A 20,165-nucleotide genomic window follows, 5' to 3' on the forward strand; every position below is an offset into this window, starting at 1 on the left:
GATACGGCTACCACGATTGAAAGACAAACTACTACAAACTTATAGGTAATTTTTGTAAATCTCGAGCTCACAACTAATTGAGCACTGTCAGCCCTAATAGTTTCACTATAATAGCTATCATTGTATAAACGACAAACAGAGGAATGATCCAGCATCATTTTATATATGTTTTCTATATACTTGCCTATAGTGATTGCCATTTACCATCTACTGAACACTATCATGAAGGGAACAACCTCGCCACAGTGAGCCACCATATCCTTGCAGCGCTAACATTAGGTAACTTTCTCCTCTTTTTATGGAAATCCATTTATTTGTTCACCTAGGATACTGCCCAACTAATAACGGGTTCTATATCACTATCTGTAATGGCTGAATATCTCTCCCATTAATTTGTTTCTTGTTATATATATGTCAACAAGAACCTATAGGGAATAGCTCCATCTTTATCAAAAAATTTTCAGCTACAAGATTAGCCACTTTTTGTTAAATAAAGAATACATCGCTCAATGATCGAACCAACAGATCTGTCCCCTCCCAGATAACTACAGGTGTATTAAGCTTATGAACCTGTTGCCCCCACCCACCAGAGACTACATTGTTGCACTAGGCTACTGTTCTTGATTTGACCCATTGTGTTCAAGGTGTTCTCTGCCCCTTTCAATCATGCAGTCTATATCATCACATTTTCTGTTTAATATCAGGTATCAACTCCATCAAGTGGCCCTGTTTTTCTGGTTTTGGCTTTCCTTTCTAAAAATAACAAAGAAGTTATCACCGATTCTTTTGACATGTAAGTGATTTGATATATATGGATTCAGAATTGAGATCACAATACTTCATGTAGGATTAGTTTAAAACATGAGTCTCTAATTGGGAAATTATTTATGAATGTTGTTTATGACAATCAACTGTACCAATATCACGGTTCTTTATGTTAAGCTGAGTACTGCACTAATGTTGTAAATATATCAATCTATTATATGACGCTAAGTGACCAATTAATAAGTCTGGACCTCCCGGTTAGATAAAGAATTGTTACGAAGTCTATTTTTATGAGACGAATTATTAGAAATGTGATTAGATAAATGTAATAAAATTGTAAAAGAACATATGCACTGTTATGTATAACTTTGTTTCCTATAAAATTCTTTACAGAGTTCCATCAAAGACTCCTGAAGAAGGCAGTTCTTCTACTGCCGAAACGCGCGTCGAGTCCATTTAATTATTTTGTTATAAGTGCAATTGTTGTCTCAGTAAACACCTCTTTTTTGTATATAATTGTCAAAACTAGCCAGGATTCATACTGTCACTATGATGTTTTTGCTTTTTAATGAATGTATTTGATGTATTGTGTTCATAAATTAAATATGTCATTGTTTTATTGTATCATATAGTTTGACTTATCACCTGAGTCTCTATATGATTTTTACCTATGTTTAATTAAATATATATATTTTTTAATATACACACTATCTCCCGACAATTCTTTTTCTCCTTTGGTCCCAGCTTGTTTGGTCACTTTTTCTATGGATGGCCTAGGATTTTGAACTCACATTGGTTTTCACCCTGCCCTAGGAATCTGTGTATTCTTGATACCCAGGGGGTCCTTGTTTTTTTCTCAATTGTTTACCCACAGCCTGTCTGTGTAGGGCCTTTCTCTTGTATCATTACTAATATTATCAATTAGTGTCAGTACTTTGAGCCCTGAACGCTCATCAATATTAGCCCTATTAACAAATCTATTGGGCATACATCATGGCCCAACTACCTACTTTTGGCTTCTCAGATGAAGTGTTCGCCTCTCTAGTTGGAACTAGTATCACTTCCACCAATGGGGGAGCTTCCAACATACCAAATAATGAGGACAGTCGCAACCTGATTGAACTTAAAAAGAAATTGACCCGTATGGAAGCACACGGGGAATTTATGCTGCCGTACCTTAAAAATGGCATGATCCCCATGGGGTTAAAAGTTCGTAACATACCAGGACTTTTTGTTAACCATAGACCATTTTTAGAAAAATGGAGCCTTATTGCAAATAGGTGCTCAAGGGACTTGATGATCCTCCTCATCGAGACAGCCAAAGAACTAGCTGCCGACATCAATAAGGAAATTGATGCCCTAGAAACTAAACTTAAAGCCGCAGGTAACATGGAGGAGGCAATGAAGGAAATCGAGGAAGCTAACAAAGAGTTAGAGTCTTTCAGTGCCTATCTAAACAAACGTAAGAACGATAAATTAACTAAAGACAAACGCTTTTATACTTTAGAAGGTACCTATCCCTACCTGAGACAGGACTTCTATAAACAAAACCACTATGTGGATGACACGAGATCTATACCTCAAAGAGAAAATAACTTTACTGATTCCTCGGACTCAGAGAATGAAGGTACTTCCAACTATTATGACCAAGAAAATAACTTCAATCAATATAATGGCCCTCGCCCTAAACAGCCTTTTTTATCCAACAGGGGCCCACGGCGAGGACGACCGAGAGTCCACTTCCAGAATCAGACCAGAGGCAATTTTCAACAGGCCCACCACCAGCAACAACATCCACATCAGCACCAACATTCTCACCAACAACATCAGCCTCAGGAACCCCAATTTATTCGCGAAACACGCAATCGCCAATATTGGGGTCAAGGGATTTAATCCCGATTTTCAATCTGTCCTCGAAAAATATAGACTCCCATACAGAATCTCTTCTGTCCAAAGGTCTTTCCTTTGTCCCACATTCCCATCTTGACATTTTTGAATTCCAGAAAGACATCATCTCTTTCTTTCGCAGGATTAGACTTAAGAAATTCTTCTCCTCCCAGCCAGACAATAGTGAATATTCTCAAGAAACTAGACAATTATCCCTTCCTTCCACTTTCAATCCCTCTCTAGACCAGCTAGGCCCGGAGGTTGCCACCTTCGAACTGGTTGTCCTCCAACAACTTGAGAAAGCTCTTCGCTTTATCCCCAAACCAATTTACAATCTCAACAGAGAGGAATCAAACTCCCTCAAAACCTTACGACAGGATAACACCATAGTCATCAAAAGCTGTGACAAAGGGGGCGGAATTGTTCTAATAGATACAAATGATTATGAACGCAAAATGAAAACTATGCTCGCAGACACCACCACCTATACCCCTATAAGAAGTAACCCTCTGATATCAACTTCTAAAAAAATCCGTAATCTCACCACCGCTGCATTAACTGCAGGCGACATTAGCCAAAAAGAATTTGACTTTCTGAATCACCATCAACACAAAACAGCATGCATCTACGGGATGCCTAAGATTCATAAAGACATTACAGACCCACCATACAGGCCTATCGTATCTACAATAGGTACCAATACGGAACCTCTATCCAAATTTGTAGACTCATTTCTACGTCCACATGTACCAAAAATCACCTCGTACATCAAGGACACAGGCTCCATGATATCGAAAATAGAAAACATACCTTTCGATCCATGTACAGACCTACTAGTGACAATGGACATAGAAGCGTTGTACAGTAATATTCCCCAACGGGAAGCTCTGTCAGCCACCAGGTGGTTTATTGACCATTTTGATATCCCTTGCCCCAAAGAATTTCTGTTGGAACTTCTTTATATTGTTCTGACGGAAAACATTGTAGAATTTGGTGACACCATCTATCGTCAAACTAGAGGAGTCAGTATGGGAGCTTCAGTTGCCCCTTCAATTGCCAACATCTATATGGCGGCGTTTGAAGCTAAAGCTATCCATAACGAAATAGCCCCCTTCTTCGAGTCTATTTCCCATTGGTCCAGATATATTGACGACATCTTTTTTATCTGGACCAATGGGAAGGACTTGCTTTGCGAGTTTTTGGAATGGATCAACCTGGTGGACACAAATTTGAAATTCACTGCTCAATTTGATAGCTACCAAGTAGAATTTTTGGATATCATCATCAAGCATCAGAACAACAGATTGGCAGTGGACCTTTATGTCAAGCCCACTGCGAGGAATACCCTCTTGCATTTTAAAAGCTTTCATCCCCGCTGTCAGAGAGAGAGCATCCCATTCTCCCAGTTCCTTCGGGTGAGAAGAAATTGCTCCAACCTAGCAGATTTTGACTCTCAAGCAAACATCATGCGGCAGAAGTTTCTCAATAGAGGCTATCCCCATAGACTAGTCAGGGATTCATACAAGCGGGCCCGATACTATGATAGAGACTCACTGCTTCAACCTAAGCCACCTTCAGAAAATAAAAAACTGGTCTGCATCACCAAACACTCCACCTTAGACAATACTGTTCGCCAGATCATAAACTCCAATTGGCACATACTGAACTCCAATCCAACCAACGCCAAACTGGAAAAACCTTTGTTCGCACACAAAAGGAACAAGAATCTTAAAGACTTGATTGTGCACTCTCGTTTTTCCTCTAAAGATGTCAATTCTGAATTCATCCAAAGGTCAATCGATAATAACTTCCCAGTGAAAGGAACTGTTAGATGCTCCTCGTGTAAATCATGTAACAACATCATACCAGGGGACTCCTTTGAACACAATGGCTGTCAGTTTAACGCTACCGATATGTGGAATTGTAGAACAGCCAACTGTATATATCTGATTCTTTGTCCTTGCCAACTTGGCTATGTTGGCGAGACCTCTAGACCGATACAAACCAGACTCACAGAGCATCGCTCAGCCATCCGCACCAACAAAACTCTGGCACCTCTAGTCAAACATTTTAGAGAGAACAATCATGGTCCAGAAGATTTTAGATGGTGCATCTTAGAAAAAATTAGACTCCCGGATAGCAAAGGCGGCGAAAAAATTAGAAAGAAAAGAGAAGTATTTTGGATCTTTTCTCTGGGAACTTTCAAAAAAGGATTAAATGCCGAGATCCCATGGGAGAACGCCATTACATAATAACATGTCAGTCATGGTCCATGAATCTCTTACTATTTCTGCTATAACAGCTAATCTGGCCCCCCTATTGCAATGTACCTTATTTTACATGCTTAACATCTAACCTCTGAGGCAATCTTTTATAGAACTAGGCCCTTTGCCTTATTAATAATATAGCCCCTAAAATAATAAATATATCATCATATTAATATAATAACATTGTCGTCCTTCTTTGACGACTTCCAAATATAACTAATTTGGGTAACTATACAGAATGTCTCTGTTTCAGCAACTGGGGAATAGATGCTATATTTAGTACCATCTTGAAACGGAATACCTCATCTACAAGCAAGCGCGAAATAGTCCCTATTATGTTTTCTTGCCTATATAAAATATATCCTACAGACATTTTGAGGATCTGTCTGGAATATCGATAACTCCGCATGTAAGCAAGTGTTGCCTTTGGCATCATATTATAATTATTGCGCTATTATCGAATGCTGTCCCTACACATGACATTAGATTGAGACATGTTCTCTTCCCTTTTTCCCATCATAACGCACGTTTTTCCGCCCTTAGAATTAGGCTGCGTAAGCAAACATCCCTCATCTTTCTAACACCATCTTTAAGAGGTAATCGCACACTCGAGCCTCTTATGAAAGGTTGTCCTTTCACTCTTTCCATTAAACCCCGGTCTGAATGAGCTCGTGAATCCAACGTAATGTTGTCCTTTTACTCTCTTGATCAAACCCCGACCTGATTGACCGTTTCGCGCCTAAATTTTAGTTTAAATAGAGTAGTCATTAGCAGAGCGCACACCTATTTACTCCGGCGAAGCTATTCAACTTTTCGTCCGCCTGGAACTGCACCATCCTGCAGCCCGTGATACTTCTCTTTTATCAAGGTAAGAATAGTGTCCAGTTTAAATATCTGGAACCACGCAATTTTTAGATGTGGCTCTTTACCTAATCTTAGCCTATCTGATATTTATCTGCAGTAACCCAACAATTTTCGGAATTCAGCCGCGTTACATCCAGCGAATATTCCAACTCGTTTCACAAAGCGGAACAGCACCATCTTGCTGCCGGCAATTAGATATCTCTTTAAAGGTAACTATTCTTCGGCCACAGCCCCATCTCTTTGACGCTTAGCGTTTAGTATCACAGGATGGTTTCTATTACCATCCAGCGCTTGCTATTTACTGACCGAGCATTTTTTAGGTAGTAACTAACGCTCGCTACACCATTATTTATATTTTTCAGCCTTTCCAGCGCCATGGCCTTTTTTTAAAAAAATTCGATACGGCTACCACGATTGAAAGACAAACTACTACAAACTTATAGGTAATTTTTGTAAATCTCGAGCTCACAACTAATTGAGCACTGTCAGCCCTAATAGTTTCACTATAATAGCTATCATTGTATAAACGACAAACAGAGGAATGATCCAGCATCATTTTATATATGTTTTCTATATACTTGCCTATAGTGATTGCCATTTACCATCTACTGAACACTATCATGAAGGGAAAAACCTCGCCACAGTGAGCCACCATATCCTTGCAGCGCTAACATTAGGTAACTTTCTCCTCTTTTTATGGAAATCCATTTATTTGTTCACCTAGGATACTGCCCAACTAATAACGGGTTCTATATCACTATCTGTAATGGCTGAATATCTCTCCCATTAATTTGTTTCTTGTTATATATAGTCAACAAGAACCTATAGGGAATAGCTCCATCTTTATCAAAAATTTTCAGCTACAAGATTAGCCACTTTTTGTTAAATAAAGAATACATTGCTCAATGATCGAACCAACAGATCTGTCCCCTCCCAGATAACTACAGGTGTATTAAGCTTATGAACCTGTTGCCCCCACCCACCAGAGACTACATTGTTGCACTAGGCTACTGTTCTTGATTTGACCCATTGTGTTCAAGGTGTTCTCTGCCCCTTTCAATCATGCAGTCTATATCATCACATTTTCTGTTTAATATCAGGTATCAACTCCATCAAGTGGCCCTGTTTTTCTGGTTTTGGCTTTCCTTTCTAAAAATAACAAAGAAGTTATCACCGATTCTTTTGACATGTAAGTGATTTGATATATATGGATTCAGAATTGAGATCACAATACTTCATGTAGGATTAGTTTAAAACATGAGTCTCTAATTGGGAAATTATTTATGAATGTTGTTTATGACAATCAACTGTACCAATATCACGGTTCTTTATGTTAAGCTGAGTACTGCACTAATGTTGTAAATATATCAATCTATTATATGACGCTAAGTGACCAATTAATAAGTCTGGACCTCCCGGTTAGATAAAGAATTGTTACGAAGTCTATTTTTATGAGACGAATTATTAGAAATGTGATTAGATAAATGTAATAAAATTGTAAAAGAACATATGCACTGTTATGTATAACTTTGTTTCCTATAAAATTCTTTACAGAGTTCCATCAAAGACTCCTGAAGAAGGCAGTTCTTCTACTGCCGAAACGCGCGTCGAGTCCATTTAATTATTTTGTTATAAGTGCAATTGTTGTCTCAGTAAACACCTCTTTTTTGTATATAATTGTCAAAACTAGCCAGGATTCATACTGTCACTATGATGTTTTTGCTTTTTAATGAATGTATTTGATGTATTGTGTTCATAAATTAAATATGTCATTGTTTTATTGTATCATATAGTTTAACTTATCACCTGAGTCTCTATATGATTTTTACCTATGTTTAATTAAATATATATATTTTTTAATATACACACTATCTCCCGACAATTCTTTTTCTCCTTTGGTCCCAGCTTGTTTGGTCACTTTTTCTATGGATGGCCTAGGATTTTGAACTCACATTGATCCTCCGGACAAATGTCATTCTTTCCATAGGAGACTAATGAAAAATATCCGACACTGCCCTATTCTTTGCAATGCTATTTCCAATACATTGAATAGCGTTGTCTGTCTATGAAATCCAACGATTAGCCAAAGTATTAGAACAGGTAACAAATGACTGCAATAACCCATAGATTCATTTCTTGCCAATTGGAAATGCAATGAAGTGAAATTTTACAGAATGGGATGTTTTTTATTTTGTTTTGGCTGCCAGAGTTGGAGTTTGAGCAATCGTTGGTTAAGAATGTTGTCCTTTTATACCCCATGTCTCTTTAGGCATATATCAACAGAATGATCAAATATATGAAAGTATTAAGAACATACATAAAATTGAGGATTGGATGGATAATGTAGGATGGAGCACTTGGTCTTGGTTGATAAATATTTTTAGAAGTCCGGGAAAGAAGATTCCTGACACTGTGATGGTCGTCTTCGTTGCCCTTCCCTTGATTTATATTATTGACCGAGTCTATATGGCCTTCATCAACATTCTCAACAGAAACACGGGTACCACTCCATCCCATCCACTGATAAACCTGGATAATTATGATAACCTAGATTGGAAATAAAATTATAGTTCCTTAGAATGTTTTGAGCCGGATGTGAAATTAGAACTACATGATTAGATGATTGATTTGTCTTAAGTTGCATTAATTAATAGTGCAAGAAGGAGGAGTTGTTAATGTAAACTACTGCTTTATCATCAATGCAACCTCTCTGATATGTTTTTCACCCTTGCAAACTATCCCCAGTGGTAGTGCCCGACTATGACTTTTTTAGTTTCTCCTTCACATTTTAGCTCTTTAGACCAGAAAGTGTAGACAAGGTTGCTCAGGCAAGAAAGTTTATATTCTTGTTACAATTGAATTATCTTCCTTTCTTATTACCTCATACCACACCACCTCTATAGTCCCTTTATTTTATAAAGTCATGTGATGTCTATTGGAAGGCTGTATATTTTACTTTAACTTTATTTTTAACTTGCAATGTTTATTACAACATTTAGAATTTGATCATAATGACCAAATAGATTAAGTTGAAAAAATCAATCCAAGAATGCCTACTAAGTGCAAAGAAAGGTACTGGGGTATGAATAGGAAATGCCACAGACGTTTTAAGGCTAAAGTATGTGTTTTACACCACGAAGTAATGAAAAGCAAGCATTCCAGCATACTGTTAGAAACTGTCTGCCTTTTCTGTGGAAAGAGATCTTATCTTTACAGTAAATGGGGCTTAAACAGTGTTAATAGCTGTATTAGAAGTATAGTAAATGTGTGCAGCCAGTGGAAGTTACTAAATCAACAAAGTTCCACACAAAAGCGAATTAACACAGTAAGTTGGGAATGGAAACTGATAAGAGCCCCCTTTTAAGATATATTAAATACAAGAGATTTCACAAGCACAGTGCAGGCGAAACCTAAAAAGGAGGTAAGGCTAGGGGGCAAGCTAGAGAGATGTCCGATAGGTAAAACGATCATAGGAGTCTTTGCTGTACCAAAAATAAACCTTGCCTAGAAAAATGACGAGCCATCAGCATTAAATGAATTTGTTGAATGCAGGCTCATTTATCAATTCACATCTTGTAGCCAACTGCAAACGATAAGCTTTGGTTTGCCATTCTTAGCAAAGAAAAGTGTGTGTACATACCCAGACCTGCCTTTAAATGTGTGCACTTCTTTTCACTAACCAATTACAAACCACAGTGCCACATCTGGGAGAATAATAGACCAATTATACTTCTCTGCACATACATGGTTTTTCTCTTTCCAAAGGAATGCTTTGTTTGGTTCTCCTCTAGGTCCTCATTCAGCCTCAAAGCTGGATTGAATGCATTAGAACGAAGGAGCCTGCCAACTTCTTCAAGAATTAAGTTCAGATCTTTCCGTCGGAAGGCGACCCAAGCAACGGCAGCACTGAAGTTGTAGAGAGCCTAAAAGGTTGGAACACACAAAAGAAAATCAATAAAGTAAACTTGAGGTTTGTGAGCACATTCTCACCTGGGCACTGGGAGCATGTCATTCTCTAGACTTTGGTACATGTACTAAATGATTTTGCCTGGCGTTAGAAAGCAGGGAACTGTTTTTATTCTTTTAATCTCCCTATTGATTTGTGCAAATAGCACAAACTATAATTTCAAACAAACCCCCTTGTAGTAATCTATGCCCCCCACCCCCGCAGCAGAATCCCATCCTCTGCCCACTCACCCTTTTGGCAATACATTACACATTTACCCCTTTACATTACTTTAATACATTTTGTTGGGTAGCCTGAGAGTTATTGTCTTAATCAAACCCTTTTCAAGATTGCTATGCATCAGATATACACTGATTGTTCAATAAACATATGCTAGAGTACATTACTGCCTACATTTATTGTATGAATACAGGTTCTCTTCTGTCCAAAATGGGCACGTCTTTCTCCAATGTCCTGCTCCTGTTTGTTTCATGTTTCACCCTTCATTGCACCCTCAGAGTGCTATATTCATCTCAGAAGTCCCCACTTTCGCTTATTGTTCAGATTGTGTCCAGTAGTAATACATATATGCTGGTCAGCTTTTTGGGAGGAAAGCTTCCAACATCTTTTGCACTATGGTTGCCATTCCAACCTATAATAAAAAGCATATCATCTGACATTACCCATTATAATGGGGAATCCATGTAACCTAGAAATCTGCTACCCACTAATTTATAGTCCAGGGTAGTAAGTGGGAGCTTTTGAATGCCCCTTTAAACACAACCCAAATTTGCACCATAATGTGATGCTAGGCTGTTCCACTCTCTTCTCCTCCAGTATGCTGCTCTCCAAACGTTTTTGAGAGGGAGGTTTGTAATGTCTTTTTAACCCATCCCGACTCAATGCAATTTCCCTAGACTAAATCACACTAATCCTTTTTGGGTTCAGGAGTAGCGTGCTACTCGCACAAAAGTGCTTCAACACCTCATCAGGGGAGCAAATGCTATCTAAAGGCAAACCCTTCCCTCTTCTATCCCTCCATTATGTTTTTCAATCCAAATAACAGACTAACATATCCACGGCTCAGATTAATTTGATATCTCACTATACTAATTTACCACTAACCCCATTTGGGTTCGGAGTAACGCGCTTATCGCCAAAAAGTGCTTCAACACCTCGTCAAGGGTAGTAAGCGCTATATAAATACAACTACAACATTCGAGTTGGGGCAATCAGTGTCTTCAGAAGTGCTGTTAACAGGTATCCATCTCCCTCTCCACCCATTTTATCTCATGTTGCAATTTTGTGGCCAGATAGTGATTTATTCAATGAGGAGCAGTTAAACCAGGTCCTCAACCTACCCGTGGAACTCTAGTATTAAAAAAGCTGCTACACTAGTGGATCAAACTTGCAACACAACTTTTCCAAACTGAGTACAGGCACACATTAAATATTCACAAAGTAGGCGCATCAGGCTGTTTATCTAAGTAAGGACATTGACTGGTTTAAGCAGAATTGTACACCTTTCTTAATTTTACTTCTTTTAATAACCTCCTCATGTAACGAAAAGGCTATTCTGTAACTCTAAGTGTGAATTCAGTAATCTCATCCACGTTTCCACTGCAATTAAATATATTGTCAATTTAGTCCAATTAAATTTGAGAGCAGAACGAACTGCAAAGCTCTCCACTGCCTCTAAGGCAGATGTAGCCCTCTTCCCCAGATTGTCAGCAGAGCACAAAGTATCAGCACATATAAAAAAAAGTTACCTACAATCTTGCCTTTTCTACTTCCATCTGCAGATGATTTTTCTCAAAGGCTAATAGCTCTACTGTAGGAAGCTGGCTCTGTATATGTGGAATTTTAGTTTACGAGCTGAACATCATCTGCGCCAGCTTGTCACTCACGTACAACGTGCACGACAGCCATTTTAGGTATCATGGTCTCCCTGTCCACGATCGATCGCCAGCGCACTCCTCTGACCCTGCAAGCATCCTCCGTGCACCCTGGCCCCCCCCCTCCCTCCCTCCCTCACATGAGCATAACCCTTCTCCTCCTGCATGACCCTGTCCTTGGGAGTCACGCCGCGCCTGACCAGCACCTCCTCTCCTTCCATGAATACCCCTCTGTTGATAAACCATCCCTCCGCGCTTGATTGTCTACGCGGCATGAATACCACTCCTTTGATGACCCCTTCCCCCGAGTCCGACTGTCCACACAGGTCCGAGGCCATCGCCTAAGCCGGGAGATACCATTTACTGCCCCTTATTGTATGGAGTCGCTCCTCTTCAAAGGACCCACTATTGATCATGGCCTCCCCACCCCATGGGATACGATCAGGCGCACACATCCTAAGAATCGGCGGAACACTCAGCTGCGTGATAGCCCCCTCCTGTTATCAGCAGGGTGAGGACCTCTATTGTGGATGTATGTGTGGGTGGGTTTGACACGAGGATTATGGGGACGTCATTTCATAAGTTTAAAGATTCTTTTATGCAATAAAGAATGCTCACATGTCATAAACCAGGGTATAAGAGGCCAGGCCTCAGAGAGGCTGTTAGAGCACCTCGAGACGATACCTTGTTGTCTGATCTGATGTGTTCTGCTCCGTCGGAATAAAACTTCTGTTTCCTGCCTTCTGGTCTCCGGCGCCTGCCTCATTGCTTGGTAATTTGAATGGTACAAAGGCAGTTAGCGCCGGGCAAATCTTGAAAAAGGTCATAGCCCTACCCTTTTTCTACATATATATTATACCACAGTAAGGAATATTGTGCACGGAGTCCAGTGGAACCCCAAAGGTAGGCAGAAGTAAAAGTAAATAATACCTTACTCTCTATTTGTGGTAGTGTGGGTGAGCAGTAAGGCTTTTTCAGAGAGTAGTGTTGAGCATTTATTGTACACACTCAGGAAAGAAATGATGTCACACAGTCAAAGACTGAAGTCAGACCAATTTTGTTTGTATAAAAATATTATATAGGTATATTTTATTTTCTAGAACCAAGCCAGGTCTCGTATAGGAAAGTATATTAATACTTTGCAATATTTATGCATTAATTTACAGTTGAATGCAGGTTCAATAAAGTTGGTTGATTTACAGGTAATTCAACAGTAAGAAATTACTTTACAGTTACTTTGTAGATTACTTTGTACGTTACTTCTTTGATTACTTTTTAAGTTACTTTTGCTACTCAGTGTGATATGCCTAGATATTACACTGGGACATTTCCTAGACAAAAGGTAAGCAATTCCGTTTTTACACATGTTCAGTTTCTTAGGGTTTTCATACAAACCAACTCCACACTTAGAAGATTTTTCACAGAAAAGCAGTTAATGCAATCCTATAGGAGGAAATCAAGTTATCCGTTTACAGGTAAATACTTGGTTGTAGGAGCTGGGTTTCTGGGGTTAGAACCAGGGATCCCCAGGGTCGAGGATGCACTCTCAAAGCACCATCAGCAGCACTAGGGCAGCTGGGTGCAGAGTGCTGCGGCCCAATGTTATGCAATTGGGGAATGGGGGCCTCCGGTTGGTGGCGGCTCACGAGCAGGCCACTAGGTTGTGGGAGACAAGTTCCTGGTGTTAGGCTCAAGGCAAAGGGGGATCCGATTTAGCACACAAGGTGCACCCACAGCGGCACAGGGGCGGCCAGGTGCAGGGTGCTGTGTTGCAGTCGGGTGCCCTTTTGATTTCAACAGGGATTCTACTGTTTGCAACGAATACTGCAGGCTCAGGGTCGAATATCTTCTGGAGGAGACCACCGGTTGTAGAGGTAAGTTGGTATGTCTTGGGATGCTGGGACACTGTCGGATGTGCCACCCAAGGCCGTGGGACGGTGGATGCAGGGGTGTGTTTTGGGGTCGGGTTTCTCTTAACGACTCCAGTAGCGGTCAGAGGGATCCTCCAGAAAGGGGCTGCAGGTGTCGGTTGGAGACTTGAGGCAGGCCAGGGATCACCAGATCCCAGGTCAGGATTGCCAGGGAGACCTCCTCGTGGTGTTAGGCCATTCGAACTCAGGCCGTTGGCGTTTGGTGCAGAGTGGTGCATACTCGCTGATTTGGCCGGAGCAAGAGTCTGTGGGTGAGCAAATCCTGTGCTCACAGTAGACAAAGTCTGGTTTGGGAAGGTAGGGCAGGTCCTCTGGGTTCTTGGGGGCTGCTGGATGCAGGACACACTGGGATTCTGCTGTTGTTGGTCGAGGTCGGGACAGGCCGGTAGGGCTGGGGCCAAGTCAGTTGGTGTCCTCCTCTACTTCTTCAGCACGGCTCTTCGGTCCTTCTTCTTCTTGTCTGTGGAGGCAAGGTTCGGGGTTGCCCCTAAATACTAGATTTAGGGGTACAAGGGGGTACCTTCCTTGGGATGGGTACACCCCTTATTATACCACCCTCCAGTGGGAGGGGGCATAAGCCTCACTCTGGTTGGCTGGGTCCCCCATCTACAAGATGGCGGGGAGTGAGAGTTGTGCTTCACTTTGCCTCCCCTACCTGGGGGGTGGGCTTGGCAGAGGTGGGCACACCTCTCCTCCTAACTTGGTTTTCCAGCCGATTCTGCCACCCAAAGTTGGGGTCAGAACCGGTAGGAGTCAGTTGCTGGGAGCAGCAAATGGCAGGGGTAGCTCACAAAGGCAGCAAGCCTTTGAAGCTTCCCCTTCATGGACCTTGCCCATCCTCGGGTAGGAGGCTAGACACCTCTTCCCACGATAAGCTTTGTTTCAGGACCCCGACCAGGCTCACACAGGGATGTGTGCCATTGGGGGGGGGGGATAAAGAGAAAGAGAAAGAGAGAGAGAGAGAGAGAGAGAGAGAGAGAGAGAGAGAGAGAGAGAGAGAGAGAGAGAGAGAGAGAGAGAGACACAATAAGTGCTCCAGCCCTTAGGAGCCTTCCCTGGCCAATTGGGTTTTGCATCAGTACAGTTTAGGGTAAGTGCATAGCCCTGGGTACCTGGTTGGCAGGAACCCAGAGCACACTCAGGCAAAGTACTTCAACATTAGGCAGAAAATGGGGTAAACCATGCAAAAAGGGGCACTTTCCTATATCTACTGCTACTGCAATCTAACATGTGCACCTCTGTAAGGCCTATCTAGTCTAGTCATTGCCACAACATGGGTCAGTTACTCCCATTACTAGTACATCAGCCCTATTCAGCTCTACAAGTTTCCTATACCACAACACAACATCAGGCAAGAAGGGCAGAGTGGAAAACACCACAGATAAAACTAACTGGACAAACTAATGATTCTGCAACCTGGAAAACCAATGGAGTTCCAGAGTTCAGCTTCTTAAATTTTATAAATACAATCGGCAAAGCAAAAAGTGTGTCATACACTTCCATGCCCCACTGGCCAATTCTAAAAAGACCGCAGAGTAAAAGACCCATCAGACAGACCTGAGTGTCGGTGAAAGAAAAGGGCACAATAAGTGCAGAATGACTTTTTTTATGCTGGACCTTCCAAAGCCTATATTTCACACAGGTCCCAATCAGAGGGAGAGAGATAGACTGACCTACAGATACACACATACTCTTTCTCTCTCTCTTATTTGGAAGAGAAATTGGTTGGTTCAATGAAAATAAGAAAACCATCTACGGCAAGGATTGAACCTTATTTCCCAGGCTCATCTATTGAAATGGCTTAGCGGGTTACCCTTTTAATAGAACTGTTTGTAGACATTTGTGTTTCAGCCTATTACCTTATCTTTTCTTTCCTTCTGTTACTGAGATGTGAACAGCTCGACAGTAATGTGCCTTGGGATTGGTTGGGTAAGAACTAGATGACAGCTAAATGGTGATATCAGCTGCAGGTCCCAGAATGTCCCATCAAAAGTCTTCCTTTCTATGCTTACAGGCAGGAGATGAGCCTGAAAGAACTAAGGATGTTAGTGGTGAATGCAGGTATGACTCCATCCCGGCTCTGGGTAAACTGGGCATTTAAGAGAGTGTGGGGGAGTCAAACAAATCTTGGTTGGACTATCTTTATACTACTTTATTATCATAGTTTATTTGACTGATTAGCCTATCAAACAGAAATACTGTAGATAGGCTCATGTAATACACATAGCATCTGTCAGATTAGCTAGTCAAGTTAAGGCACTGTTAGTAGTGAGTGAGATATCAAGAGTGGCAGCACATATAAGAACAAGCATTGTCATAGCCAATAGGTTTCGCCTTTGGGACCTTATAAGTGTTTAGCCATGCAAAAGTTGTTGCACCAAGGATATTGTGTTGCATAACTGAATACGTATACGATCCCAAACGCGAGACCTATTGGCTATGCCAATGCTTGTTTTTTTAATCTGCTTGAGCTAATTATGGAGCAGATGCTGGATTATGAGGCAAGTGCGGCAAATCCAAAATGATCTTAGAACGCAGCAGGCCCATAATGCCATTGGTCCCGATCACAAGTTTGGCGAAGTTGAAGAGTTCATACAACTTTGGGGAGTTTGGAGAACTCATAACACAGATTTTAAAGACGTTAGTCGCAGCCTGTAAAGTTGCAGACACTCAATCGAATGTCCTCTGTGCATCTGTAACACCTGTTGTTTGAACTGAGAGAACATACAGGTCGTGAAGATGTGATGCAATCAATTGGCAAAGATCAGCTGCGGCTTGGGCAAACCTGTGCCCCTATGTCAGGAAATAAAATGGGCAAATAATCAAATCAAAAGTAATAGCAAGCACCCCGCTTGAGTAGCAAGCAGAAGAAATGGTGGCAGTGTTTCCCTAACAAGAGAGAAAACGTCCGCACATAAGGTAGGGCACAGTGACCACCAACCCTGCCAATGGCAATAAAGTATATATCGGAACTTTCCATCCCCAAGCATCATACAAGACAAAGGACCCCGCAGACAGGCACCACCGTCAAAAACACGCACCCGGAAAAATAAATGTGAATAGTCAGCTGTTTACAACCTTGAACCCAGCACTGCCTTCTCAAGACCTCACCCGTCAAGCAATAAGAGCAGGGGTCCAGGCGCTGGACCCCTGTCCATTGGGAGAGCAGACACTCCGCTAAAGACTTTTTTTAGTATGTGCTTATTTCGTAGTGAATTAATTTTTTTTATATATTACATTTTATTTATTGAAAACTTATCAATGATACAGAGGTATGTATTCAAGAACCGAAATGATTACAGTTGTAGTATGTGAAATACATCCCTGTTAAGGAAATAAACCCCCGTAGTGAATTTCTGGGTGTTTGTATAGCACATGGGCACCAATAATTTGACTTCCCATGCGCACATTTTGTCTTTTTTTGTTGTGTGCACTGAATTTAGAAGCAGCACATTTACATACATTGCAGTGTTGTTGATGAATTCAGTTCATTTCATTAAAGGCTTGTGTGTTTGGTAAAACGCTGCTTCCTGGCACCAGTTATAGAGAGAACACCACATCCAGGAGGTGGGCACGATGCAATAAGGCCTGGTAGGCATACGCCTTTTGGTGCACGAGGTTTACATTCTTAAGGTGTATTTGTTTGAGAGGTAGTTCACACCACCAGGCAGTGCTTTCGGCGCTCTGGTCACATGACCCGGCTTTAGAGAAGGGCACTTGCCTGCTAGCCCCGAACTAGTTATAAGTCCCCGGGCAGTGCAATGCCCACAGCAAGCAGAGGGTGCTGGTGTGATAGGCATTCTTGGCAAAGTGGTGGTGAAAGGTCACCAAAAGCTCAGGGTGCCAGGCAAGTGAGTACGTCATGAGTACAGCGCCTGCCACAGACTTAAAAGCGTCTGGGCACAGGCTGGGAGAAGAAGCGGTGAAGTTTTCAGTTGTGCAACTGAGGGAAAGGGGGCTGATGTCTAATGCCAGCTTCCTAACTTGACTTTATTGTGTGATCTTGACCATTTTCCGGCATCTCTCGGCCTCAATTTGGATCTCAAGTGAGCAAAGGAGTGCAGCACCGTTGATCCATGGACTGCACAGGAAATTCTTGAGTCTGTGGAAGAAATGAGGCTTTGACAGCGTGCTGGGAGGAGCATTGTGTGAGAACTCCACCAGCTGCCGCCCTCTCACCGGTGGAGATAGGACACCAGCGTGGAAGTTGGCATGTCTTCCATCGTTTCTCCAAATAACATTTAGTATGCCAAAAAAAAACAAGCATTGACCGCGCGGCTGGGCTGCAAAGAAATATTTTTTTTTAAAACAAATGCGAGTTGTGCCCATGCACGCGCCGAAAAAGGTGCTGTGCATGTTGCGCGCGCCTGTGCGCGTGATAGTATGCTGGTCACCGGGAAAGTAGCACTTATCCAAGCAGATACTAAATGTCTCGGCCAGATCAGCGCATGCGCTGAATCAGGCCGAGACCTAAAAAACTGTTTTGTTAACTAATGAGACACATGGATGAGGGAAGGGAGAGATTATGTAGCAGAAAGAGAAATACAGTAACAAGAATGAGAGTTAATTAATTATATAGCCTTCTTTCTGGACTCGAGTGGTGGATCCAGAAAGATGTCAGACCCCTGAACTCTTCCAAATGAAGAACACCGAACGAATGTGCCCAATGGTGCTGGGGGGGGGGGGTGGACTGTTGGGCCAGTGCTCTAGCCTCAGACAGGCTGATTACTAGTTATTAGTTTCTTAGCATCACTGGCGGTCCCCAACATTTTGAACAGGTACAGTACAAAGTCAGGGATTGGACAGTGCCTGATGAGAGTACACATTCAGAATCTTTTGGGTTGTAACCTGTGTGCCTGTCTAGAGCATGGTTACTTAGGCTGTGCATGGACTGCTCCGAACAACAATGATTTACAATTTAACAGCTACCTCTGAAAACATAGAACCCCAAAGAATCAACGCAAACAGCATGTCTCAAACTGACCGCAGCAGGACCTTCGGGATGCTGATTCAGAATAGCTGCTGTAGCAGTCCTTAAGTTGGGAAGCTTACACTGTTTCTGCTCAAAGTGTAACTAATATATGAAGAGGGGTGTTTTTGTCACTGTCCCATCTTATAAAAATAAAAAGGATATTTAGAATGCACTTGCATAACATGCCCACGCCAGGCAGAAGCTTTTGTTGAATCTAGTGCAAACACTGGTTGCCGAGCCCTGACACAGAGACTGTGGTTTAAATCACATCTTTCCAGCTTGTCCACTCTGCATGACCCTGGTCAATTACTTTTCTTCCCTTTACCTCCTTTTTGGGATCATCACATTTGAGAGCACCTTAAATAATTCAGTTTGAGATGTGCACTGAACAAAAACGTTTCTCTAATATGGTATAAAAGGTCATAATGTTGGTTTACCAATAACAACATCTTAAATTGGTGGCACTGGACAACTGACTTGCCTCTTGAGTTATCTTACCCTCTCTTCCAGATCCACAACATTTCTTTCTGAAGTATCTGTGCGCCTAACAAAATGTCATTAATCCATTCATTCAATCACTAATACATTTTTTTTATCAGTGATACCCATCCAGGATTGGAACTGCACGTGTTCATAGGATCTTGAGCACATTCAAATAATTCACTTGCACAACAATCTCTTCTGTGAATGGTTTAATAGGCCCTAGTGTTTCTACACAGGAAAAACAAGACAAGTGACTTGCCTCTTGAGTCATTATGAAAACTGTCAAGGCGGAAAGGGTGTGGTACACTATTTCAAATAAAGACACTTCAATGCAGTGATATAATCTAAGGTGCTGTGAAACATTCGAAAATACAATTTTTATTGTAAAAGATCGCACCTCAGTTATAATTGAAGTGGCAGTCAGTAACACTTGCAGCAGGGTACCAGATCCAGGAAGAAGCCTTCACTGTGCTGATTTTCCAGACAGGATTCAACACAGACTGCTCAGCATCATGGAACCCACTATCCACAGCTTCACTACCACTCTTATAGTGGTACAGGTAGCGAGGCAGGAGATGCTTGGAGTTGGGCATGTGCTTCACAGTCTCCAGGTCTATGCGCTCCCACTTCCCACACCCAGTCAGCTGTGAGTGTGGCTTGGTAGCCAGGGCATGGCCTGTTTCTTAGCACAGACTACATTTACAGTGACTACAGCCTCACCAATAGCACACTGTGAGGCCTCTTCAGGGAGTGAGGCCTAAGCCCCCCCGATCCTCTTTCTGAGAATGGTGAACATGCCATGTGAAGTAGAGATTATTTCACAATACTTCATGTGAGATACCTATGAGGACATCTGACCCCATAGGAGCAGTATTCAAGCACTAAAACGTTGCATGAAAAGAGAAGTAGGGTTTATTGCTCTGCCCTGCTATTTTTAGGTCTCGGCTAAGCGCGCGGAAGCGCGTTCTCGCCGAGACCTTTTGTCGCCGTGTCTGCTTTCCGGGAGACAATCCTGGCTGCGCGCAGAGGCGATCTGAGCGGGCCACGCGAACGCGTGCTGTAGCCAGCCGCTGTCTCCTGGGAAGCTCGAAACACCACACACACATGCGCATACACACAGACACACACACACAAGCGCCCATGCACGCACGCACA

At 41.9% G+C, this 20,165-nt stretch overlaps 1 protein-coding gene across 1 annotated transcript in view; it reads right to left on the reverse strand.

Annotated features, from left to right (window-relative positions):
- Positions 1–20,165, reverse strand: part of PPP1R36 (protein phosphatase 1 regulatory subunit 36) — a 478,699-nt gene that overhangs the window by 95,272 nt on the left and 363,262 nt on the right. The window contains exon 9 of the mRNA XM_086936663.1: positions 9,528–9,706. Coding sequence (XP_086792789.1) covers positions 9,528–9,706 — 179 coding nt within the window. The remainder of the gene's footprint in view (positions 1–9,527; positions 9,707–20,165) is intronic.

This window comes from Lissotriton vulgaris, chromosome 9 (genome assembly GCF_964263255.1).
Source record: "Lissotriton vulgaris chromosome 9, aLisVul1.2, whole genome shotgun sequence".
NCBI lineage: Eukaryota > Metazoa > Chordata > Amphibia > Caudata > Salamandridae > Lissotriton > Lissotriton vulgaris.